Raw genomic sequence first — 20885 nt, 5'->3', positions numbered from 1 at the left:
TGCCTTATTTCTCTAGTCCCGGGTCCTCCTCGGATGAATATATTTTGGTCTATCAATGATTTTTGGTTCCCTCTTGTGCATTGCTCCTTTGGTCCCCAATCCCCATCAATACCCCTCCATAGACAACTTATGCTCGCTCTCTAAATCCATCAGTTGTTGACGTAAAGAAACAATTGAGAGTTTATGATCCGTGAAAAAGCAAGCATAGACATTACTACCATGATGCAGTCCACTCTTCCGCCCTTCATTGTTTGAATTCTAGTTCTAGAGACATCTCAATGTGACTTGGATATGCCAATTGCACACAGGAAAGGCACTCAAATAGGTACCCAGCAGTCATTAGTTGCTTATCCTATTATTCACATGTTTTAGTTCAATACTTTCCTGTTGGGCTTTTGTGGAGCCTAGTTGTGTTTTAATTTGGTTGACGACCTGACCTCTATTTAATTAGAGATTTCTATCCTAAGGCTTAGTCCATTTAATTGGAGGCCATTCAGAATGGAACCCTAGGCACAACATATAGAAAAGGATTGCTTTCAGGTGTTTTAGGGTTTTTTTGCGTGGTTGTACCTGCAAGAGAGCGAGAGGGAGAGCATTGTATCGCCGCACTCTCTGTGTTTTCTTCCTGATAATATTGAAATCCCTGCAACTCCGTGGACGTAGGCAAAATTGCCGAACCACGTAAATATTGTCTTGTGCGTGTGATTGATTTTTCTTTGGCGTTATTTTTCTCTATTTTGTTTCTCACAGGTTTGGGGAATTTGTTCTTTATTCCCAACAACTGGTGTCAGAGCCTAGGGTTAGGTTCGAGTGGGAGCAATGGCAGAGGAAGCTGGAAAGGCGTCTGGAATAGAAAAGTTTGATGGCACAAACTTTGGATTCTGGAGGATGCAGATCGAGGATTATCTCTATGGGAAGAAGTTACATCTACCGCTTCTAGGAGAAAAACCTGCTACTATGAAGGACGAGGAATGGACTCTCCTTGACAGACAGGTACTGGGAGTTATAAGATTAACTCTGTCCAGGTCTGTTGCACACAACGTCGTGAAGGAGAAAACTACAGCAGATCTGATGAAGGCTTTGTCTGGTATGTATGAAAAACCATCAGCAAATAACAAGGTACATCTGATGAAGAAATTATTTAATTTAAAGATGGCAGAAAACGCATCTGTAGCACAACATCTGAATGAGTTCAATACTATCACAAATCAATTATCGTCGGTAGAAATTGATTTTGATGATGAGATTCGTGCACTGATCGTTTTGGCTTCGTTGCCAAACAGTTGGGAGGCAATGAGGATGGCAGTAAGCAACTCTACTGGAAAGGAAAAACTGAAGTATAATGATATACGGGATTTAATTCTGGCTGAGGAGATTCGTAGAAGAGATGCAGGAGAAACCTCAGGATCCGGCTCTGCCCTAAACCTTGAGACCAGAGGCAGAGGTAATGACCGAAATTCAGATCGGGATAGATCAAAATCCAGAAATTATAATCGAAACAGAAGTAAATCCAGACCTGGCCAAAAGGGACAATGCTGGAACTGCGGGAAAACGGGTCACTTTAGGAGACAATGCAAAAGTCTTAAGAAGAAGAGTGAGGATGATTCTGCTAATGCTGTAACAGAAGAGATACAGGATGCACTACTTCTTGCAGTAGACAGTCCACTTGGTGATTGGGTTTTGGACTCAAGAGCTTCATTTCATACTATTTCACACCATGAAATTATACAGAACTATGTAGCAGGAGATTTTGGTAAGGCGTATTTGGCTGATGGTATAGCCTTGGATGTTGTGGGTATGGGAAATGTCCGGATGTCACTGCCAAATGGGTCTGTTTGGTTACTAGAGAAGGTACAACATATTCCTGACTTGAGAAGGAATTTGATTTCTGTCGGACAGCTTGATGATGAAGGGCATGCGATGCTGTTTGCTCGTGGCACTTGGAAGGTTACAAAGGGAGCCAGAGTATTGGCTTGTGGAAAGAAATCTGGTACTCCATGCATGACCTTAAGTCTAAGAGATACAATTGCAGTTGCTGAAGCAAGTACTGATACAAGCTTATGGTACCGCAGACTTGGTCACATGAGTGAGAAGGGGATGAAGATGCTGCTGTCAAAAGGGAAACTACCGGAATTGAAGTCCGTTGATTTTGACTTGTGTGAAAGCTGCATCTTAGGAAAAGCAGAAAAGGGTGAGTTTCTTGAAAAGTGGCAGAACACCGAAGGCTGAAAAATTGGAGTTAGTGCACACAGATTTATGGGGTCCTTCTCCTGTTGCATCCCTGGGGGGTTCAAGGTACTACGTTACTTTTATTGATGACTCAACCAGAAAGGTATGGGTTTATTTTCTGAGAAATAAATATGATGTATTTGAAACTTTTAAGAAGTGGAAGGCTATGGTTGAGACAGAGACAGGTTTGAAAGTAAAGTGTTTGAGGTCGGACAATGGAGGAGAGTACATAGATGGAGGGTTCAGAGAGTATTGTGTTGCACATGGAATCAAAATGGAAAAGACCATTCCTGGGACACCACAGCAGAATGGTGTGGCTGAGCGCATGAACAGAACTCTCAACGAGCGTGCTAGGAGTATGAGGCTACATACTGGACTACTAAAAACTTTCTGGGCTGATGCTGTCAGTACTGCAGCTTATCTGATAAACCGAGGACCATCAGTTCCCATGGAGTTTAGACTTCCTGAAGAGGTTTAAAGCGATAAAGAGGTAAATTTTTCTTACTTAAAAGTTTTTGGTTGTGTTTCTTATGTTTATGTTGATTCTGATGCTCGTAGTAAACTTGATGCAAAGTCCAAAATATGCTATTTCATTGGCTATGGTGATGAGAAATTTGGCTATCGGTTTTGGGATGAACAAAACAGGAAAATCATCAGAAGTAGAAATGTGATATTTAACGAACAGGTTATGTACAAGAACAGGTCAACCGTAGTGTCAGATGTCATAGCGATAGACTAGAAAAATTCTGAGTTTATTAACTTAGATGAGTTGACTGAAAATACTGTCCAGGAAAGGGGTGAAGATGATAGGGAGAATGTAGAATCGCAGGAAATTCAAATTACACCTATAGCTGCGGTCCGTAGATCTTCCAGGGCCACTAGACCTCCCTAGCGTTATTCACCTGCTTTAAATTATCTTCTGCTAACTGATGGTGAGCCAGAGTGTTATGATGAAGCCTTGTAGGACAAAAGTTCAAGCAAGTGGGAGTTAGCCATGAAGGATGAGATGGACTCCTTGTTGGGGAATTAGACATGGGAACTAACTGAATTGCCAGTAGGGAAGAAGGCTCTGCACAACAAGTGGGTATACAGAATAAAGAACGAACATGATGGTAGCAAGCGCTACAAAGCCAGATTAGTTGTCAAAGGGTTTCAGCAAAAGGAAGGCATTGACTTTACAGAAATATTTTCTCCAGTTGTGAAGTGTCAACAATTAGACTGGTACTGGGAATGGTGGCTGCAGAAAATCTACATCTTGAGCAGCTAGATGTGAAAACGGCATTCCTTCACGGTGACTTGGAGGAAGACATCTACATGATTCAGTCAGAAGGGTTCATTGTCCAGGGACGAGAGAATTTAGTCTGCAAACTGAGAAAGAGCTTGTATGGTCTAAAACAAGCTCCAAGACAGTGGTATAAGAAGTTTGATAGTTTTATGCATAAAATTGAGTTCAAGAGATGTGAAGCTGATCACTGTTGTTATGTTAAGTTCTTTGACAATTCTTATATCATTTTACTGCTATATGTAGATGATATGCTTATTGCAGGGTCTAGCATTGAGGAGATTAATAATCTGAAGAAGCAATTGTCAGAACAGTTTGCAATGAAGGATTTGGGAGCTGCAAAACAAATCCTTGGAATGATAATTATTAGAGACAAGGCTAATGGTACATTGAAGCTTTCACAGTCAGAGTATGTGAAGAAAATTCTCAGCAGATTCAACATGAATGAATCTAAATAAGTGAGCACAGCCTTGGGTAGTCATTTCAAATTAAGCAAGGAACAGTCACCGAAGACAGAAGAAGAAAGGGACCATATGAGCAAGGTGCCCTATGCTTCAGCTATTGGTAGCTTGATGTATGCTATGGTGTGTACAAGGCTAGATGTCACGGTCCGCCTTTTTCACACCGTTGTGAAGGGCCGTGCGGCGCTAGCTAAAGCACTCTTGCTTAACTAGCCAGCCTATTGTTTACCAACATTCATCCACGAAGCACTTTCATTAACATTCAATCAGATAGCAGCGGAAATAATAATCAATTCATGAAAGCCGTGGCAACCAAGCAGTAAATATTGAAGCAAACGTAATTCATTAACAAATCCTCCGTTGACATGTTGTACTTAGCGAGGGAGGCAAGTAGGCTAAGCACGTTGACAATTGCTAGTGAGTTTTACAATGATTGATGAACACTCACCCTCCCCTAAAGAGCTTTCTAGGCCATTCTCACTCTGGCACTAGGAAACATCAAAGTGACCGAGGAGTCATACTGCCTTATTTGGCTTACAATGAAATAAATACTAGAAAATAACCCTACACTAGTATTTACATGATGGAAACCCATCCCAAACACACGAGATAAGCGGTCATAGGCAAGCATAATGCCCTGAACAAGCTTAGCCCGTGACACTAGACATTGCACATGCAGTGGGAGTTGTGAGCAGATTCATGAGTAGGCCAGGAAAGCAGCATTGGGAGGCAGTAAAGTGGATTCTGAGATATCTGAGGGGTTCATCAGATACATGTCTTTGCTTCACTGGTGCAAGTTTGAAACTGCAGGGTTATGTAGACGCTGATTTTGCTGGTGATAATGATAGTAGAAAGAGTACTACTGGATTTGTATTTACTCTGGGTGGTACAGCTATATCTTGGGCTTCAAATTTGTAAAAGATTGTTACTTTGTCTACTATAGAAGTTGAGTATGTTGTAGCAACTAAAGCATTGAAGCTGGAAAGGAGATGATTTGGCTACATGGTTTCTTAGAAGAATTGGGTAAGAAGCAGAAGATGGGCATTCTACACAGTGACAGTCAGAGTGCAATCTTTCTTGCCAAAAATTCGGCTTTTCATTCAAAGTCGAAACACATACAAACAAAATACCACTTTATCCGTTACCTTGTTGAAGATAAGCTGGTAATACTTGAAAAGATATGTGGATCTAAGAACCCAGCAGACATGTTGACTAAGGGTGTTGCTATTGAGAAACTGAAGCTGTGTGCAGCTTCAGTTGGTCTTCTAGCTTGAGGAGAGGAGGTTGAGTTGCAAGGATGAGGGATTGTTCGTTTAGGAGGATTGCAGTTGATATTGGTGATTGAACTAGTCTCCAAGTGGGGGATTTGTTGGGCTTTTGTGGAGCCTAGTTGTGTTTTAATTTGGATGACGACCCGACCTTTATTTAATTAGAGATTTCTATCCTAAGGCTTAGTCCATGGAGCGTTGCCCCCAGGAAAATTTTGGAGCCCATTCGGAACGGAACCCTAGGCGCAACATATAGAAAAGGATTGCTTTCGGGTGTTTTAGGGTTTTTTTGCGTGGTTGTACCTGCGAGAGAGCGAGAGGGAGAGCATTGTATCGCCGCACTCTCTGTGTTTTCTTCCTGATAATATTGAAATCCCTGCAACTCCGTGGACGTAGGCAAAATTGCCGAACCATGTAAATATTGTCTTGTGCCTGTGATTGATTTTTCTTTGGCGTTATTTTTCTCTATTTTGTTTCTCACAGGTTTTGGGAATTTGTTCTTTATTCCCAATACTTCCTAGTCCAATGTGTTCTTTTGTCTTGTCAATTTCCTGTCTCTGTCCCTTCCTCATTTGCTGAATTATTTTCTTGCCCTGGGTGGAAGCATGCAAAGGATGTAGAAATGGATGCCTTGACCGCTCAAGGGACATGGGCCTTGGTGAATCTTTCTCCTAGTATGGAGTTGGTTTGTTGTTGTTGGGTCTTCACTGTCAAAAATCTTTGCAACAACTCTATAGAACGGCTTAAGGCCTGATTGGCCAAGGGGAACACAACAGATTTTTTTTTTTTTTTAAGATAACAGAGAAGTCATTAAAGCTAGAACAGAAAAAATTAAATAGTAAAGGAGGATAAGGCATCCTCCACAAGAACAAAAAACAGAAAAAGACAAACGAAAAATGGAGTCACATCAAAACCGCCTTCTAGTCTCAAATTTAGAGGAGTCTTCTGGTCTTTAAGAATTATAGCATTCATTTCAAGCAAAAGTATCCACAAGGTAGAAAAAAGTGCACAATTACAGAATGTTCTTCTTTGTCTATCATTTCCTAAACCCCAAAAACACACCACTATAAACTCGTCTGTGGACCAACTTCACCAAAGCAGAATAGGTTGTTCCACTCAATACATATGGTATTGATTATTTTGAGACTTTCTCTCCTGTTGCTAGAGTTAATTTGTTCATGTATTAATCTGTGCTACTTCCTCCGTATTGAGATTGGGCAATGTAAGAAAGGTTTGGATCTATTTTAGCGAAAATATACCCCTTTGGCTTGCTAAGTGATACTTGTATGTTAGGAGCTAAATTAGTTGATACTTCTACAGGTCCCAATATGAAGTTGTTTAGTGATATTTGACTAGACTTTGAAGACATGCGTAGGTATAGGTAGTTTCCAGGTCTTAAATATTGATTTAGACTAAAACATGCAGAAATTTCAATGGAAATTTTGATTGCAATGTCAAATTTGATTTGGATTTGAGAAAAAAATGGAAATTAGTAATAAAGCATGGAATTCTTTCATGGAACTTTAGAAATGGTTAGGAGACATAAGAATGTAAGTTTTAGGGCTAATTTTTATAAATTAAACAATTCTGCGTTGTCTATGATGTGCACTAGTTGTAATATAATATTTATATTTGAACATATTTGGTTAATATGGTCGTGATTCATAAAATCAAATAAATATGATATATTATGTACATAAAAATAGTTAGACATGAGTGGTTAAATAAAATCTTGTTGCTAATATCAAAGTCTAATTTTTCATGTAACTTCAAAAGCCCTAGTAATTTTTCATCTATTGTTTCAATAAAAAAAGAAAAAGAAATTAAGAGAGAAATTTCACTTTGGGTTGAAATCTTACATTTGAATTCCAAGTTAAGTTCTATGGTTAACTTTCGACAGTAAGTGTACATCAAGGTTCTACTTTAAGCCCCTATTTGTTTGCTTTAGTGATTGAAGAATTCACTAGGGATATTGGGAACTAGATCCAATGTTCTATGCTGTTTGCAAATGATATTGTTTTGATTGATGAAAGTAGGAGTGAATGTATGTTATAACTATGGAGATCAGGTTAGAACCTAGAGGTTTTAGGATAAGCAAAAATAAGACAGAATATATGAATGTAATTTCAGCCATTTAAAGAGGAATATTGAAGATAAGAAGATTAAACTTGATTATTAAGAAATCAACAACACTAGTAGATTTTGATATCTTGGATCTTTAATGTAAGTGGAAGGAGAAATTGAAGAGGCTGTAGAACATAGGGTTAAAATAGGACGGATAAAACGGAGGATTGCTTCAGATGTGTTGCCTTATTGAAGAATACTGTTAAAATCAGAAGGAGAGTTCTACAGGAAGGTTGTAAAACTAGCCATGCTATACGGATCAGAGTACTAGAAAACTAAGAAACAACATAATCAAAAAGTGAAAGTTCCTAAAATGTGAATGCTAGAGTGGATGAGCAGTATAACATTAAATTATGAATTAAGGAATGAACATATTCACAATAAATTAGGCATAGCACTAATAGAAGATCAGATAAAGGAGGAGCGGCTTAGATGGTTTAGGCATTTGAAAGGTAGGTCAAGTAGTTCACCAATGAGGAGGAGCAAGCTAGTTATTGTTAATGGTACTAGAAGAGGTAGGGCATCTCCGGGCCACAAGTCTCCCCGCTTTGTGAGGGTAGGGGGAAAGTCGTTACAATATTCACACCCTTGCCCCTGCTTTTTATGTAGAGAGGTTGTTTCTTGGGACTTGAACTCTTGACCAACCAATCACAAAAAGCAACCTTACCATTGATCCAAGGTTTGCCCTTGTACTAGAAGAGGTAGAGGTGGACCTAAAATAACTTGTAATGAGGTAGTGAGGAGGGATTTAATAGCTCTTAAGTTAGTCGAGGAAAATGCCCTTGATCATGTGAATTGGCGGAAAAAGATTGATATGGCTGACTTAGATAATGGGACTTGAGGCTTCCTTTTTTTCGTTGTTGGTTAAAATATCGACAAGTTTTGCTAAAATTTCGAGATTTTGATAAATTTCAGATGATTTGTTGAACTTTAGATAGAAATTTTGTAAGACAGAAATCAATTGCCATTTTGATTTCAAGGGTGGTGGAAAATGAAAATTTTGACAGAAATTTTAGACAATTTCTTGGAAATATAAGATCATGAGCAGTTGGTTGGCAAGTTTTTCTACTTGGTTGTCACCATAGTCTTAAATTTCCACAAAACTGTTGAAATTTCTGATTTCTGTCACCTTCGAAATCGAAATGGCAGTCGATTTCCGTCTTGCATAATTTCCGTCGAAATCTCAACGAATCTTCCGAAATTTATCGAAACCTCGAAATTTTAGCCAAATTTGTCGAAATTTATCAAAACCTCGAGAGTGAAGTGAAATTTCTCTTTTAATTTATTTTATTGAAACAAAATTGAAAAAATAAACTTATAGTAATATTTTATTTAACCATTCATGTCTAAATTATCAATATTTGTATAATAAATAATATTTAAATGATTTATGAATTTCATTTGCATTAACTGAATATGTTTAATGTACATTATCTTACAAACATGTTTGATACACATACTATTTTACAACTTTTCCACCTCATACAAAACATAGATGTATTTAATTTGTAATATATTAGTCTTAAAACTTATATTTTTATGTTTGTTAACCATTTCTAAAGTTTCACAAAGAATTCCATGCTTCACTACTAGTTTCCGTTATTTTTTAAAATCGAAATCGAAATTTCCGTCGAAATTTCCGTACTTTTGGAGCTTCAAAATTTGAGTCGAAATCGAAATTTAAGACCGTGGTTGTCACTAGACCTAACATATTCTTTGTTTCGGTGGCAGTGAGTCAGTTTATAGAAAAATATAAACAATCATACTATGATGCTGTTTGTAGGGTTCTATGGTATCTCAAAGGATTTCCTGTTGGAGATTTGATATATAAATGTAATAGAAATTCCAATATCATAGGATACTATGGCAAAGATTGGGCTAGTCAGCTGATGATCAGAGCTCTAAAACTGGATACTGTAATCTTGTGGTGTAGCAAGAAACAAACTATTGTAGCAAGATCTATTGCTGAAACAGAATACCTCATACTATGAGTGAGCTTATGTGGTTGAAATCTCTTTTGTATGAGATGGGATTCTTGGTTAAGAAGTCCATAGAAGTGTTTTGTGATAATCAAGCTGCCATTTATATTGCTAGCACCCCAGGTTTTCATGAGAGGAAAAAGCACATTGAAGTTGATTGTTGTTTTGTGAGGGATGCTGTGTTAAATAAGGTTTTAAGGACTCCATTTGTGAAATCTGTGGATGATTAGGTGATGTTTTCATGAAGGCTTTATTCAAGCCAGCCATGTCCAGTGGTTGTAACAAGCTGGGGTTATGTGATATTTATGTACCTCCAGCTCAAGGGGGAGTGCTAGAAGAGAGATGCTATTTTAGTAATTATGTGGTGTAGGAAAGGTTTGAATCTATCTCAATGAAAATTTAAGTTGGACTTGCTAAGCGAGATTGGTTCGTTGGGAGCTAAACCAGTTGATACTCTTATGTGTCTCAATGTGAAGCTGTCTAGGGATGTTGGATCAGACTTTGAAGATAAACGTCAATATAGGCAGGTGGTTGACAAGTTGATTTTCTTGACTGTCACTAGATGTGACATATCTTTTGCAGTTGGGTTGGTGAGCCAAGTTATGTAAAATCCCAAGCAACCATGTTGGGGTGCTGTTGTAGGATTTTGCATTATCATAAAGGCTCTCCCAGCAAAGGTTTGATGTTTAAATGTAATAAAAATTGTGAGGTTGTGGGATAATTTGATGCAGATTGGGCTGGATCTTTTGACAGTCAAAGGTCTACTACTGGATATTGTACATTTGTGGGAGGTAATCTTGTTACTTGTGGTAGCAAGAAACAAACTACTGTAGCAACATCCAGTGCTGAAGCGGACTATCTAGCTATGGCTTATGCTGTGAGCGAGCTTATGTGGCTCAAGTCTCTCATGTCAGATACAGGATTCTTGGTAATGAAGCCAATATATGTGTTTTGTGATGATCAAGCTGCCATTTATAGTGCTAGCAATCCAGTGTTCCATGAGTGGACGAAGCATATAGAAGTTGACTGTCGTTTTGTGAGGGATTCTGTGTTGAAGGAGGTTTTGTGGACTTCATTTGGGAAATCTATTGATCAGTTAGGCGATGTTTCTATGAAGCCTTTATTTAAGACAGCCTTGTCTAATGTTTGTTAAAAGCTGGGGTTATTGATATTTATGCACTTCCAGCTTGGCAGGAAGTGTTAGAAGAGAATATTTTATTTTAATAATTAGGTTGTGTTTAATGGGGGTATTATTCTTCTTATGACTTTATTGTTATTAATAATATATTAAGGCATAAGAGCTACATGTAGACTCCAGGAAAATACCGCTAAGTTTTTTCCTCTCTTCTTCTCTTCTTCTCCTCTTCCCCTTTTTCTCCTCTCCTTCTCTTCTTTGTGCCCCCATCTCCAACTTTACAAGAAATTTAAATTGTGTTGAATCATATAGTTGTGTGTTTGAAGAGAACATGTTATTTTAGTAATAGGTTGTGCAAGTGGGGGTATTTTTGTCCTTAAGTCTGTTATTATTGTTAATATATAAGAAAGCACAGCTGGAGCCTCCAGGAAACTGGTGCTGTATTTTTCCTCCTTTTCTCTTCTCCCCTTCTTTTCTTCTCTTCTTCTCTCTTCCTATCTGCCGTATCTCTAACTTTACAACATGGTATCAGAGCATTGATCGTCTCTGATATCAGGTTTATCTGAATTGACGATTTTCTGTTGTTTGTTTTTCATTATATTTTGTTTTGGTCTGGGGCATGTGGATTAGATAAGGAATCTGGGCTCTGCTTTTGAGGGTCAATGGAGGTTTTCATAGCCTTAAATTGCATGCAAGTAATTGGGGAATGTTCTTTTGGTTGGAGTGAGTCGGAGCAAAGGTCTGATCTATTTGCTTTCGAAAGGTGTTAGGTCTTCAGGATGGTGGCTGCTTCTTTTGGCCTTGAAGGAAAAATATTACAATCTGAGGCTTGAGGAACTTGGAGGAGAGACCTTCATGATTATTTGAGAGAAGAATCAGATTCAGAATCCATGCGTGAAAATGTCACTGTTGGCTTTTTAGTGGATCCATCAAAATGGGTCGTCAATTTGAATCATTTGGAGGAAAAAATTTGGTCAATTTGAATGTTTGATGGTTGTCAGAGCAACTCTTGCAGGAAAATTTTTGGAATTGGTTTTGATATCTAGAGATAAGGGTTTCAATTTTCATTCCACGGATTTCCAAGGTGATAGCTGGAGATTATTTGTTGAAGAATTGCAGGAGATTTTAGGGCATAATGGGTTGAGCATCCCAGATTCGTAGGACAACAACCAAAATGTTGGATGGATGCTTTGATTGGGTTAAATATTTTGAGAAGGGATGATGCCGTGCTCGTTTGTGCTTTAGGTGGTGGGTAAATGTTCGGCAGAATTGGAGCTCGAACTATACCATATTGAATCTATTGTTCTGGGTAAATTTATCAATTCTCTCCCCTAACTTCTCTATCATACAGTCCAATTTTAGTGGTTGTTTTTCATCATTTGGATATTCAAAATTTGAGTTGAACTCTTTCAAATCGGGGGATAATAAATGCAGTTAGCAAGCAAGATGAATTTTATTTTTGTACTTTTAATTTTATTTTAGATTTCTTTAGTTGAGCTATTTCTTTAGGAAATATCTTGGAGATTTTAGGGTATTTTTATTTGATCAATTAGTATTTTAGTTTACTTAGGTTTCTAAAATTACTTTCTTGTTCTTCAAGCACTGGAAACATATAAAAGAGTTCTTATGCACTAGTTTTGTTTGGAGTTGTATTAGAATTGTTTTATGTTTGGTTTTGGTCTTGCATCATAATTAAACTACAAAAATCTTCTGTTAGTTACTGTGCATAACTTAAACTTCTAATTGTACTTGAACATCTCTAATATAGTTGACATTTCCTGGAAATAGTAATGGTAATTGAGACATTTTAAGCATATTGTGGAGTTATACTTCCATTTCTTAATTGTGGCAAAAGCAACCATACATCTAAGGGCATCCATGAATGGTACCTGATTCTATATTGTGAGATTTTCCTTTTCAAGATGACTAAAGTTATTAGGCATGATTCTCTAGGTGATGTGTGGAATAAGTGTTAAATCTTGATCCACGTTGCTGTCCTACAACCTAATAGCTTAAGATTTCAGGCAGAGTAGTAATGTAACATGGTATCGGAGCTGGTTACTAGAAGGTCCTGGGTTCTAGTCTCGTTGCCCTCATTTACTATGTGGTATTTAAAAAAATTATTGTGTTCCCCATAATGGGGTTTATTTATCGTGTGTTTGCCTCTCCACGTGCTGTTGCACTGCATGTGCTGGGGAGTGTTAAAGCTTGATATACATTTTTGGCCCACAACCTAATAGCTTAAGCTGTTAGGTAAAATGGCAATCTAACAATAAGCATTCTATTTTTTACTGGTTAAACGCAAAATAGCCTTCTCTGAGAATTTAAATTCAATTGCACTTTAAGGAACCAATAAAAGCTTAGTATTGCTCCTGAAGATGATGAACCTCAGCTACATTGAAATAATAAATCTTAGATTGTGTTCCGGAATTGGAAACTGTAGTTTTAATTCAGTTCTTGGTTGAGTGTGGTGCGGCTTGGCGTGCTTCCTGGATGATGCTGTGGACCATTGATTTGGTTTATGTTTGATCATCAATGTTAAGCTAATTGATCTTGAATGTTTTTTGACTCTAAATTGCAAGAAATAGATTGATTTTTTTTGAATAATTATCGGGTATGCCATATTGCATTCTTCCTGTTGACTCTTGATCTATGATTTAAAATTTTTTTAGCATTTAGATTAAAATGTGGTATGTTTGAATTGATCAATATATATATAGCTTGTTGGGAATGCTGGATTTCTTGTCATCTTTGTAGAGATGAGGGTATTGTTTTGAAGGACCTTAGTTCCAAATGGGAACCAAGTGATCGAAGTGGAAAATGGTTGAAGCTGAAGCCTGACTATGTTCATCCTAGTTCTGATTTAGATGTTCTTATCATAGGTTGGCCATTGTTTCTGTCTATTTAATTTTCAATTTATTCAAAGTAGGTTGGTGCAATATTTGGAGCTAATTTCATGTTGCTTTATCTTGACTGTCAATAGGAGGATATTATGGCTCAGGTCGTTGTGGAGGAGAGGTCACATAACACTTTCATCCTGAAATTATTTTTTATTTTGTCTGCCCTCTATTTATTGTTTGTTTTGTCTGTAAATACTCTTGCAATTTTTTATTGGCTGTAGGTGGCTCAATTCTTGGTTGGCCTAGCAGAGCGTCCAACCTCTGACAATTACCCCAGGAAGTAAGTGATTTTTAATAAGAGCTGATTTTCTGTACAATCCATGTTTGTTTTCCCTTTCTTCTGGGGGTTGCCCTGGTTGCCTCCCTGGGTGAGATTGTTGTAAATTTTTTCTATGTTAATTTTTGACCTTTTGACTGCATGCATGGTGGTTTTCTTTTGTCTTGCTTGGTTGCATTGTACTTTCTACTTGAACATAAAACGAAAAAAAATCTGTAGTTGATCTGCTTGAATGCTGCATTAATTTTGCCAAGTTTGCTAAGGGTTTTATTTTTTGCTGATCACACACACATATGATGTATTTTGTGATGAACACACACACATGTGAACAACCATGTGGGCATACACAAATATATGCACGAAGGCATGCACATGTGCATGCTGAATGACTTCTGAAAGCTACACATGCACATGTGCATAAGCAGATAATATAACCATTTGGCATAACTTATCCTGAACTATTTGATTGTTGCTTGCTAAGAGTGTTGAAAAGTTTGGCCCAGAGCATAGGGCATCTGTCAATGAATGAGAATTTTCTTCCATTTTGAGCTAAAATTTTGATACTATCATGGTCTTAAATTTCCATTTTGGCTTTCCACTACCCTTGAAATTAAAATGGCAATCAATTTCTGTTTGACAGGATTTCCGTTGAATTTTCATGGAGCCCTCAAAATTCATCTAAATCTAAAAAATTTAGTGAACTTTGTGGAAAACCTTAGAATGAAACATCCTTGAAAATCAAATTTGAGATTCAAAATGCGTATTGAAATTTCTCTCTTAATTTGTGTATATATATAGATTATTGCAAGAAGGATATGAATGGCCTTCAGTCCTTTGAAACTGGATGAAAGATAAAACTTAGATATTGGCCACAACATATTATTTGGCCATTCATGTCTAAATTATTTGTATTTTTGTAATAAATAATATTTATATAATTTATGAATTTCATTTATATTAAATGAACATCTTAAACATGATTATTATATTACAGTTATGACACCTTCTACACCACATACCTGTCCTTTAGTATTTTTTTCTTACCATTTTGGTTATGTTGCATTATTATGTCTATTAATATTTTCTAGAGTTTGATAAGAGAATTCAATGCTTTTACTGCATATCTTCATCATTTTTCAAAAGAAAAATCAAATTAACTTTGAAATTTTACTGCACATCTCCATCATTTTTACGAAACAACATCAATAACATCAACATCAAAATTTCATACTTTTGAAGCCTCGAAATTTTAATCAAAATTGTAATTTAATTGCTTGGATATAACATGTCTGTAAATTTATTTTATGACCATTTGTCAGTTAAATATCTATCACAACTATTTATGTTCACTTGTAAATTGAGCATTATCTGTCTTTTTTTGAAGTGTCAATTGTGTACTGCAATCTCTGCATCTTCTGTGTACACTTTTCTCTAATTGTATTTCATGAACAACTAATTCGCCCCAAACACTCGGTTCATTTCTGAACAAGTTAAGCTTAACAGGTCATTGGAGCTTTGATTCCCTAGAAGTCTTGTGTTGAAGTATGACACAAATTGTTCATTAATAAAAAAAAAACACATGTTTAAAGAGTGGCTATAGCTAAAATATGGATGTTTAGATGGCTACATGTTTCCGCTAGGAAAGGCAACAGAAGAAATCATTGTACTTGGCAACAATTTCAAGAGATGATAATAGAAGAGAAGAGAAGGAAAGTTGTTTACGTTGGTTCTAACATTTGCAGTGAAAACCATTGAATGAATTATTATGGAAGAAAAAGTAATATGATTGGAAGTTAAATGCTAAAAGGAATGTAAGCTAATGCATGAGAAAATATGTGAGTTGCAAGTATTGAATGAAATTGATGGGACAGTGAAATCAGAATCGGTTTTCTATATTTATTGAATGAATAATTTGTACAAGCCGATACATTATACTTATAATACAATCGTGTATGCTAAAGATGGAAACAATCTCCTAAATAATCTCTCTCAATAATAGACAATTTTCTACATAAATGTTCCCTAAATCACTTCAAGATACTTAGGATTTCTACACACCCCCTCAAGTTGGATCATAGATATTGATCATATCCAACTTGCAGATGAAATCATCAAAACTTTGTCGGGCTAACCCTTTGGTAAAGATGTTTGCTGTTTGTTCCTTGGTAGGAACATAAGTCATACAAATGGTTCCTTCTTCAACCTTTTCTTTGATAAAGTGTCATTCCACTTCTACATGCTTAGTCCTGTTATGTTGAACTAGATTGAGAGAGATACTGATGGCTGCTTTGTTATCAGAGTAGAGTTTGATAGAGAATTTCACTGTGATCCGTAGTTTTTCCAAAATTTTCCGTAACCACGGTCCTTCACATATCCCTTGTGTAGTTGCCTTGAACTCAGCTTTAGCACTACTTCGAGCCATTACATTATGTTTTTTACTCCTCCAAGTCACCAAATTTCCCAATATAAAGGCGCAATATCTGGTGGTAGACCTTCTATCTTCTGCTGATCTTGCCTAATCAACATCTGTGAAAACTTCTACTTCCTTTCTTTCACACTTCTTGAAGAAAAGTCCTTTGCCCGGGGAACCCTTGAGATACCGGTGAATCTTGTACACAACCTCTAGGTGAGTCTCCTTTGGTGAATGCATGTGTTGGCTTACCACATTTACTGCAAATGCGATGTCGGGTCTGGTATGTGAGTGATAGATTAGTTTACCAACCAATTTATGATACCTCTCCTTTTCAACCGATATTTCGCTGTCTTCAACTCTCTTTATTGTTTCAATGGTGGTTTCACTAGGTTTGCATCCAAGCATGCTAGTTTCGGTTAGAAGATCAAGGATATACTTTCACTGAGAGACACTGATACCCTTTTTTGATCTTGCAACTTCCATTCCCAAGAAGTACCGTATTTGTTGCAGGTCTTTAACTTCAAACTCAGCAGTTAGGACTTTCTTCAATATTTTCATCTCCAGTTAGGGTTATATCATCAACATACACAATCAGAATTGTTTTCTTCCCACTTTTAGACTGTTGGAAAAACATAGTGTGATTTGATTGCCCTTGTCGATATCCTTGGTTCTTTATCACCTTCGCAAATTTGTCAAACCATGTTCTAGGAGTTTGCTTGAGTCCATATAGGGACTTCTTGAATTTACATACTCTGTTTTCTTCACTTTTTTTTATTGAAACTTGGTGGTATTGTCATGTAGACTTCTTCTTCGAACTCGCCATTTAGAAATGCGTTCTTAATGTCAAGTTGTTGAAGCGGCCAATCCAAGTTGGCTGCCAAGGATAGGAGAACCCGAACTGTATTCAATTTTGCCACCGTTGCAAACATCTCCCTATAGTCAATGCCATAGGTCTACGTAAACCCTTTTGCAACAAGACGGGCTTTATACTGTTCAATTGTCTCATCAGTTCTATATTTCACCGTGAAGACCCATTTGCAACCTACTAGCTTCTTCCCTCTCGGCAAATTCATAACATCCCAAGTTCCATTATTTTCTAGGGCCTACATTTCCTCCATGACGACTTCCCTCCATTCAGGAATCTCCAAGGCTTCTTGGATATTCTTTGAAATTTTTATCCTGTCAAGGTTAGAGGTAAAAGCACGACACCCTGTAAGCATAGTTTTATAAGATATGAATTTTGAAATGGGATGGAGAATACATGACCTAGTTTGTTTTCTGAGAGCAATGGGTAAATTGTTGTCATCAGGTGCAAACTTATCAGAAGGAACTCATGGCCATTTGGATTTATTACCTAAACGGGATTCGGTGTGGACTAATGGTTGCTTGGAGCTATCACCGGTTCCAACTCTCTTGGTGCCTCGTGTATAAGATTCTCCCCGTTCTTTGATTTGGGTTTCTTTGAGTAAACAAGTATCTCCTTGTTATTTTATTTTTCTGCATCTAAGTTTAAGTGGTCTTTTGTACATGATAGATCAGGGAATGGTGTAATGACAGTGGTGTTGACAGACTCAGTGTATGACACAGATTCATCAATAGAGAAATCAAAGAACTGATCTTTACTCCAATTCTCCCCTTGAAGGGAGGGCTTTTGGAAATAAAGAGTGGTTTCAAAGAACGTGACATTAAGGCTAACAAATAATTTTTTTGTGACAGGATCATAACATTTGTAGCTTTTCTGAGTAGGAGAGTAACCAATAAAAACGCACTTATTGGCGTGAGGTTCCAATTTATCCCTATTGTGAGCATGGATATGTACAAATGTAGTACACTAAAAAATTTTTAGGGAGAGATTGGAGTTGAGCCGAGAGTTGGGAAAACATTCTTGGAATTTTTGGAGAGAAGTGGCAAAAGAAAGAACCCGACTAGGCATTCTATTAATGAGATATGTAGTTGTTAAAATGGCATCGGCCCAAAAATATTTTTTCATATTTGTAGTGAACATCAATGCCCGAGCTACTTCAAAAATATGCCTATTTTTGTGTTCGGAAACCCCATTTTGTTGAGGGGTATACACAGAAATTTTGATGGATGATTCCATTTTTTTGTAGATAATTTCCCAAGATATTATTGAAATATTCTGTACCATTATCAGTACATAAGATTTGAATGTGAGTTTGGAATTGTGTTTGAATCATGGAGTGGAAATTAATAAAAATAGAACGGACTTCAATTTTATCTTTTAACTGGTAAACCCAACAAATACGAGTGTGATCATCAATAAAAGTAACAACCATTTTGTGTGAGTGCGATTAAGAGAGTGTGAGGGCCCCCATAAATCACTGTGAATCATAGAAAAGGTCTGGATGGTTTGTATGTGGATTTTGGAAATGAATTATGTTGGTATTTTGCAAGTTCACAAATCTCACACTGAAAATCAAAAGACTTCTTATTTGAACAAATGAAAGGAAATAAACGTCTTAAGTATTAAAAATTTTGATCACCCATCCTAGAATGCCATAAAAAAATTTCACTATCCCTAAAAACAGATGCAAAATCACAAATAGCAGTTTGACATTGTTCACTCATATTCGCCTCCTCAAAGTAGTAGAGTCCCTCACACTCCTTAGCACTGCCAATCGTCTTCCCCGATGATAGGTCTTGGAAAACACAGTGAGAGGAAACAAATTTAGCAGAGGAATTAGAATCTTTTGTCAACTGGCTAATGGATAACAAATTGCAAAACAACCTAGGGACGTGTAGGATAGATTCTAGAGTTATAGAGCCAGAGATTCGAATACTCCCTTTGCCTGCAACAAATGAGAGTGATCCATATGCAATTTTAACTTTCAAATTTCCAGCACAAGGTGAATAGGATGAGAATAGATGATAGGAATCGGTCATATGATTAGAGGCACCGGAATCAATTATCCATGGTGATTTGCAATGAGAGATGGTATTTAAGGCTATGAAAAAATTACCTCAGTGGGCTAAAGAACCAGAAGGAATACGTGTGGAAGACTGACTTGATGCTTGAATGGTAGAGAACATTTTATAGAGTTGCTCCAACTATTCTGGATTAAATGCGCCACTCCAAGTGGAATTATTATTTTTCTCACCTTGTGGTTTCTCGGCTGGGTTATCAATAGCAGCTTGGAGGCCACGATTTTTTAGATTCTGTCTTGGCTTCCAATCTATGGGCTTCCCATGTATTCCCTAGAAATTATCTTTTGAGTGGCCCGACTTGCGGCAGTGCTCACACTAGGGTCTTCCTTTCTGCATTTTTTGGCTTGTCTCAGCAGGAGTTCCTCTTGAAATGAGGGCAGACATTTCGGGCCCATTATTTCCAATCAGAATTAGCTCCTTCAACATCACTTTGTGTTGGTTCTCCTCTCGCCTCACCTCACCTCTGAGAAAACTTCCTGAGTTGATGGCAGAGGACGTCGGCCAAGAATCCTCCCTCGCACCTCGTCCAAGTCTCAATTGAGTTTGGCAAAAAATTCAACGACTCATTCATTCTCGAGTCTTTTCTTATATCGAGCACTGTCTCCAGGGCATTCCCATTCTTCCTCAATGGTCAGGTCGAGTTCTTGCTAGAGATTTGTCATCTCCATATAGTAGTCTTTGACTTTTATTTCTCTTTGCCGTATCTGCCATAGCCGAGTTTTGATCTCAAAGATTTGAGAGTAGCTTTCAACGTTTGAGTATGTCTTTCGAACTGCATCCCAGAAGTCTTTCGCTGATGGTAGGAACAGATAGGTCTTGCTGATTGAAGGTTTCATGGAGTTCACCAGCCACGCAGTCACCTTGGAGTTCTCCGAATTCCACTTTTGCAGAGCTGCAGCGTCGGTTGAGACGGGTTTCTTCTTCTCGCTAGTAAGGTAGCCTAACTTTCCTTTGCCGTCAATCACGAGTTTGATTGACTGAGCCCATTCACGGAAATTCTTTCCGTTCAGTCTCTGCACCAAGAGTGGGAAGGATGAGCTGTTTGGACCATTCAAATTCAAGGTGGAGGTGGCTTCAGTCTTGCCGTCGAGAGCTTCAGAGGTGCTTGACCCTCTGCTGTTGACGGCTCATTCTGCCATCGTTAACTAGGATTATTGAAACCCTAGCTCTGATACCATGAAATCAAAATAGCATTTCTATATTTCTTGAATGCATAATTTGTACAAGCCGATACATGATACTTATAATACAATCGGGTATCCTAAAGATGGATCAATCTCCTAAAATAATCTCTCTAAATAATAGACAATTCTCTACATAAATATCCCCTAAATCACTCTAAGACACTTAGGATTTCTACAGACTGATGCTTAGTTGAATGGTTATGTATTACACAGGAAATTAAAACACAAGAAATGTTATTAATAGGGCACAGTAGATGCCGTATTCATCATTTTGTGTAATATTGAAAATTAGTGTGTAAAAATGGGATGCGTTTTCAATGTATGACAGCCCCTTGCTTAACAAAATTCTCTATTCAATACGAAATTTATTGACTTTTTAAACTTTTTTGTAAGAAGATAAAATAGAATAATTACGCAGTTGCACAAATTCAATTGTGTAATTATGTGCAATGTTACAGCAGGTACAGGAGTTGCTACCTGAAACTTAAAAATTTTTAATACTTTGCCTTTAATGGCATTCCCTATATGTGATGCGTTATTGCCAAAATTTTGTTATGCTGTTAACTATTAGAAAAGCATCAGTCAGGCTTCCAATAATAATGAACAAATAAAATGGTAGGTGGATAGATGCTGGACGAATGCCTGACACCTTTAATTCCCAATTCAAGCCTGAATGAAACCAATACA

At 37.3% G+C, this 20885-nt stretch overlaps 1 protein-coding gene across 1 annotated transcript in view; it reads left to right on the top strand.

Moving 5' to 3' along the window:
- LOC131165470 (DNA ligase 4) overlaps window positions 1-20885 on the top strand; it is a 106994-nt gene that overhangs the window by 57724 nt on the left and 28385 nt on the right. The window contains exons 12-14 of the mRNA XM_058123321.1: window positions 13236-13360; window positions 13462-13496; window positions 13600-13658. Of these exons, the coding sequence (XP_057979304.1) occupies window positions 13236-13360; window positions 13462-13496; window positions 13600-13658 (219 nt within the window). The remainder of the gene's footprint in view (window positions 1-13235; window positions 13361-13461; window positions 13497-13599; window positions 13659-20885) is intronic.

The sequence above is a fragment of the Malania oleifera genome, chromosome 10 (assembly GCF_029873635.1).
Source record: "Malania oleifera isolate guangnan ecotype guangnan chromosome 10, ASM2987363v1, whole genome shotgun sequence".
Classification (NCBI taxonomy): Eukaryota; Viridiplantae; Streptophyta; class Magnoliopsida; order Santalales; family Ximeniaceae; genus Malania; species Malania oleifera.
This window is presented reverse-complemented; position numbering and strand designations above follow the sequence as displayed.